This window comes from Lathyrus oleraceus, chromosome 3, assembly GCF_024323335.1.
Source record: "Lathyrus oleraceus cultivar Zhongwan6 chromosome 3, CAAS_Psat_ZW6_1.0, whole genome shotgun sequence".
Classification (NCBI taxonomy): Eukaryota; Viridiplantae; Streptophyta; class Magnoliopsida; order Fabales; family Fabaceae; genus Lathyrus; species Lathyrus oleraceus.
In genome coordinates, this window is record NC_066581.1 from 304,843,378 (window position 1) to 304,849,131 (window position 5,754).

A 5,754-nucleotide genomic window follows, 5' to 3' on the forward strand; every position below is an offset into this window, starting at 1 on the left:
AAACAGTAGTCACTTTATAGGATGCATGCACCACTTGCCGTGGTATCACATACATCCATGCGTCCCTAGAGTTGACGTCTTAGTACAACAACATAATGCATGCACAACTACTAGTGACTACTTCTTTTGTCTTTCAATTTTTTTTTAAAAATATAATTAATTTAATAATTAATTTAAAATATTGATTATTTTAGAATTTAATTTAAAAAAGAAATTCTAAACTTGTGTCTAAAGTCTTCTGAAAGTGGAAGATTTTACTCTAAATTAAAAACATGTATAATTTGTAATAAATAAGGTTGACCATATTATATCAAAAGTTGACCATAAGACCTAACACATAAATAGGTGAAAGACAAGACAAAAACCCAAAATGTTATTTTGATTTAACCAATGGTAAAAAAGTTGAAAGACAAAACTACACACTATGATTGTGATGTATGTTCTTTCAAATATCTTAAACTCAAATTACTCGCCATGAATCTCATACTAAAAAGTAAAATCTTAATTAAAATAACATTAAACTATTTTCTCTATAAAAAAAATACTAAACTTATCCATCATTAAATTCTTGAAAAACAAAGAAATAGAGAAGAAAAAGAAAGGAAGGTTGAATCCCATCACAAGCCATGTGCCAATGGGACACACACAACATTAGCAAGCAAGTGTTGAAAACAAAGAGAGATAGATCCTTGATCTATGAGGAAGTAAGCAAGCAAAAAAGTGGGCCATAATAGAAAAAATAAACCATGTGATGGTGAGTATTCATATTCATATATCAATATATCAATCTCAATTCTCACCTCACCCTCACCCTCCTTTCATCATTTTTTTATTTTCTCTGACACTCCCACCTCAACAAGCAAAAAAACAAATCATTCATGATTGCAGATTAGATGAAGAAGATCAACAAACACATAACCACCCACGTGCAGATCTAACACACTCATTCAATTACACCATTCATTGCATTGCACCAATTTCTAGATCTTCTTCTTCTTCTTGCAGTGACAGTGGAATCAACCACCAACCATGATGAATGGTAGAACTGGAAGAGACTCTCTCTATGGATCCCTTAACCATCACCGACGAAGCAACGCCTTCAATAATCATTCTAATGGTGTTTCCATCAACAACAACCATGATGATAACACCCTTGATCTATTCTCCAACAACCGTCGTTCACTCTCTCTACCTTCTTCAGATGACTCTTCTGACGGTGCTTTCATCAACCCTTTTCGTTTCTCATTCTTAATTTCTCCGAAAAAAATGTTTTTTTTTCTTCTGAAATTCCGGAGTTTTGTCTGAGATAAGTAAAATCTGACCGTGAATTGTTCCGACCTGGATTTGAAGTTGGGTTGTTTCATTTTAGTTTTGTGAAAATGATGTCATGTCTGGTTATGTTAAATGGGAGGAAAAAAAGTAGCTTTTATGGATAATTGGTATTCAATTAAGAAATTACTTGATTGTGAGATTTGTTTTTTTGCATGGTGTCAATTAATCTATGCTATTTTGTCTTGTTAAGGATGTTTACTAATTAGGCTTTAGTCCTATTGTTTCTGCAATTTTTGTCTTGTTTCTATTTTTTTTTTTATATTAATTGATTGCTATTTGTGGACTCAGTTTCGGTGAAATTGGGGAGACTCTCAGTTGGAGGAGCAAAGCCAGCTAGAAATGGGATTGAGGATATGTTGGCATCTGTAGAAGGTGGAAAGCATGATTATGATTGGTATGTATATATGTATGCTACAATTTACGCTCAATTCATAAGGATCTGTCATTAGTAGATTGAATTTGGGCAAAATAAGAAAGAGGGAAGGAAATATATGTTGTTGTTTTTATGTGCATTATTAGCAGTTTCCCTAAGATCATTCCTAGATCTGGAAATAATTGCAGATAAATATTTATGATGGAACTCATAGCCAATTCGGTTATATCTAGGTTACAATATTTTAGTTGTTAGCTTACTATTTGAAGTGAGGAAATGCGATGCTAAATAGCTCGAGTTATTGGTTATTGCACGCGTGGATGCAAATTACTATTGGTGGCTTAGTTTGTAATTATAATCGCTGTTTTATGTTAATAGGCTTCTCACTCCCCCTGGAACCCCGGTTTTTCCACCATCAGAAAGTGAATCACAACCAACCTTGGCGCCTCCGAGAAGAAGTTTGAGTAGATCAACTTCTACCACTAAGGCCTCAAGGGTATGTGTGGTCCTCCCATAGTTTATAAATACATCTTTCCTTTTTCTACAAAATTTTGATATATTTGTTCTCATGAGGGCAAAAGCAATTAAAATGTATACGCTGTTTCTTAAGTTGGTTTCCATAATCAATATGCATATGGTAATTCACCGGTTGTTACCTTTGAGCTTTAGTGATTACTTTGAGAACTAATTCATAATTTATTGACCTGTTGAAAATGATGTGTTAGGTGTTTTTAATCATGTTTAACTTCTTAGTCATGTTTGTTTCAGCTTTCGGTCTCACAATCTGAGAGCAACAATCACTCTAGACCAGCAAGAAGCAGTTCAGTGACTCGGCCTTCGATCTCCACTTCACACTCACAGTACAACAACAACTATTCCTCAAACAGATCCTCCTCCACAAATATCCTCAACACAAGCTCAGCCTCGGTTTCATCTTACATTAGACCATCTTCCCCGATAACCCGTTCGACATCTTCGACAAGGCCTTCCACTCCTACTTCCCGCACAACACCATCAAGGTCCTCAACACCCTCTAGAATACGTACAGTTTCGACGAGCTCGACTGCTGAAAAGCCTAGACCGACATCACAAAGCTCAAGGCCTTCCACTCCTAGTTCTAGGCCTCAGGTTCCTGCAAACTTACATTCCCCATCTGCACCACCAACTCGTTCGTTATCTCGTCCCTCTACTCCCACTCGTAGGAGTTCAATACCATCTCTTTCTCCTTCCTCTGTAACAAGTTCTTCAACTTCAGCTGGACGCGTTTCATTGAACGGACGTAGTTCAGCACCATCCTCACGACCAAGCTCACCGAGTCCACGAATCCGACCCCCACCACAGCCTGTTGTTCCATCCGATTTCCCCCTTGATACACCACCAAACCTCAGAACAACGTTACCTGATAGGCCAGTCTCTGCAGGTAGGTCCCGTCCAGGTGCTAACACTCTGAAGGGAAACAGTTCTGAAACTCAAGCGTCAGTTAATCTGCCAAGGCGAGCTTCGTCTCCTATTGTCAGTAGAGGCAGATCGACAGAACCTGTAAGTAAAAGTCGTGTCTTTGCCAATGGCAATGGCCATCATACCGATGTTCATGAACCTAGAAAAACTTCACATGCTCCTGAGGTAGCTGCAAGAAGATCGGTTAAAGCCTCGAGCAACACAACTGACAACTCTGGATTTGGGAGGAATATCTCAAAGAAATCCTTGGATATGGCAATCAAGCACATGGTTTGTATACTCTATTTTGTTGCTGAAGCTTATTTTGAGAAGATGCACGCTTCAAGCAAGTTTGTTCTATCACGCAAACCGAATTTACATTTACTTTTCTGATTAACAGGACATAAGGAACGGCTCAGGAAATCATCGAGCACTATCAAGCACCACACTCTTTCCACAAAGTATTCGAAATTCCACCCCCAAGAGTCAATATCATCGCGGTTCAAGTGCTCCACCAACATCTATCGAAGTGAACGGAAACATACTAAATAAAAGCAATGGATCCCATTTTGACGTGGTAAACGGAATCAATAGAAACATGATAAAAGGAAGAGAGATAGATGAAAGACAATACTCAGCCAAACTGAGTGAAATTGACGTATACGAGAGCTCTCGTTACGATGCGCTGTTGCTTAAAGAAGATTTAAAGAATACAAACTGGCTGCATAGTGTTGATGATAAATTTGATCAAGGCTCCTTATTATTTGATACTGGATTTGAGAACCTGCCAGAGCCTTTTGGTCTCCTATAGCATCTAGGTTCTGCTTGATGCATTTGTAACATGTTATTTACGTTGTAATTCTTATCTCATTTTCTTTTTTATAAGGATGGGATATTTCAAATTATAAAGCTCAAAGTGGAAAAGAAAGTAAAGATGCATTATATGTTATCTGCAATATGCAGAGAAATTAGTGGATTTAAATTTTATATTATACCTATACAAATAATGCAAGAAAAATATTACAATGATTGAGTGTTTATTTTCCCCTGCAATGAACAGTATAATTCAACAGACAAAAATCGATATTGTTAGGTTGGAGATCATACATTCAAACTATGGTCATATCTGACTCATGGGATAAGTTCATTCATTTGTGCACAAAAAAATCAATAAATGTGATGAACTTAAATAAGTTTTGGACTAGAATAAAACATTGAAAAAGTTTGTGTTTGATTTGTGGGGACACTTAAAGATCATGAAAACAGTTTGAGAAGTTACAAGAATCATCAATCTCATTGAGAATTTCTATGAGATAGTTGAAGTCAAATAACTGAATGTTGAATTATCGAGCCATTTTTTTTCAATGAAAATCAGAGGGTTTATTAAAAGAAAATACACTTTTCCAATTTATAAAGCATCAATAGGTTGAGATTTCGAAATTTTACAAATTCCATAGTTAATTGGATACACATTTTCAATACCATGGGATGCTACCCCTGGTTAGTTAGAGAAAGAACAATATGGTTAGCATGAAAGAAACATTACTCTCATTCCAAAATCAGGACATTTATTTTAGCGTGTTTCAGAGAAATTGTTGTACATTTGATGTGTGCGGATTTTAAAATTCGTCAAAATGTGTGAAACATTTTGAATAAAACATAAGGTGTAATAAACAATATCTTATTTTTATCATTTCCGCAACTTCAGGTGATTATGATTTTTAAATGTGTGTGAATTGGCTGTTTTTTTTAATGGAAAAACTTCTACCCTAGTTCTTGAATATATGTCTCGTTTGAAAAATAATTTATGAGTTTAATGAATATATTCCCGAGTGTAAAATAGTGTTATAATTAAAGTATGATTTGGTCGAATATGATTGATTGATATTTTTATTCTCATTTTAAGTAGTATTTCATTTAAATTTTAAATTGCATTAATTATCTATTTCCTAATATATTTGTGAAAAAGGGAAGAGTATATTGATTTCTTGATTCTAAAATGATATAGAGAAGGAAATAAATAGTACAAATAGTAAAATAAGTTGATCTTGGTTATAGTTAATACAAGTAAAAAATAATTCAATACATTCTTTTACAAATGTACACAATAAATAAATACAAATTAGAATTATATTAATTTTAATTAACTCTCATATTAGTTGTGATTATTTCTCATAATTATCTATACTCCCTCTTAATCTGTGTGTGATAGATATGTATCATATCAAGATTGATTTTAAGATATTTATGTGTGCATTGGAATAGTTTTAGTCAAAATTGTGGTATTTTGAATTATATTCTAGTTTCGACGGGAAAACTTCATGGTTGATTAAGATATGTATGTTGTAGTCGAAGTTAGTTCGAGCATGCAAATGATTTAAATTAGTTATTTCTTTGTTATGTAACAGTTATGTATGTCATGTCGGGGTGTTATTATCATACATTATATATATATATATATATATATATATATATATATATATATATATATATATATATATATATATATATATATATATATATATATATATATATATATATATATATATATATATATATATAAGTTGTACTCTAGTGTGTTAGAGTAGTGGTTAAGTTGTTATTCACATGTA

The 5,754-nt window shown here is 33.8% G+C and overlaps 1 protein-coding gene across 1 annotated transcript; it reads left to right on the forward strand.

Annotated features, from left to right (window-relative positions):
- The first annotated feature begins 650 nt into the window (after positions 1-650).
- On the forward strand, positions 651-4,129 carry LOC127127273 (flocculation protein FLO11). The gene is made up of 5 exons (XM_051056416.1): positions 651-1,216; positions 1,621-1,726; positions 2,084-2,201; positions 2,474-3,433; positions 3,543-4,129. The coding sequence occupies exons 1-5, from the start codon at positions 1,030-1,032 to the stop codon at positions 3,951-3,953; spliced, it is 1,782 nt and encodes a 593-aa protein (XP_050912373.1). The 5' UTR covers positions 651-1,029; the 3' UTR covers positions 3,954-4,129.
- Positions 4,130-5,754: the final 1,625 nt, after the last annotated feature.

What these genes read in the sequence shown, in the direction of transcription:
- LOC127127273 (XM_051056416.1), top strand. Translation starts at nt 1,030, where the DNA reads ATGATGAATGGTAGAACTGGAAGAGACTCTCTCTATGGATCCCTTAAC. An exon ending in GGAAAGCATGATTATGATTG is followed by an intron (nt 1,727 to 2,083) that starts GTATGTATATAT and finishes TTATGTTAATAG; the next exon opens with GCTTCTCACTCCCCCTGGAA. An exon ending in ATATGGCAATCAAGCACATG is followed by an intron (nt 3,434 to 3,542) that starts GTTTGTATACTC and finishes TCTGATTAACAG; the next exon opens with GACATAAGGAACGGCTCAGG.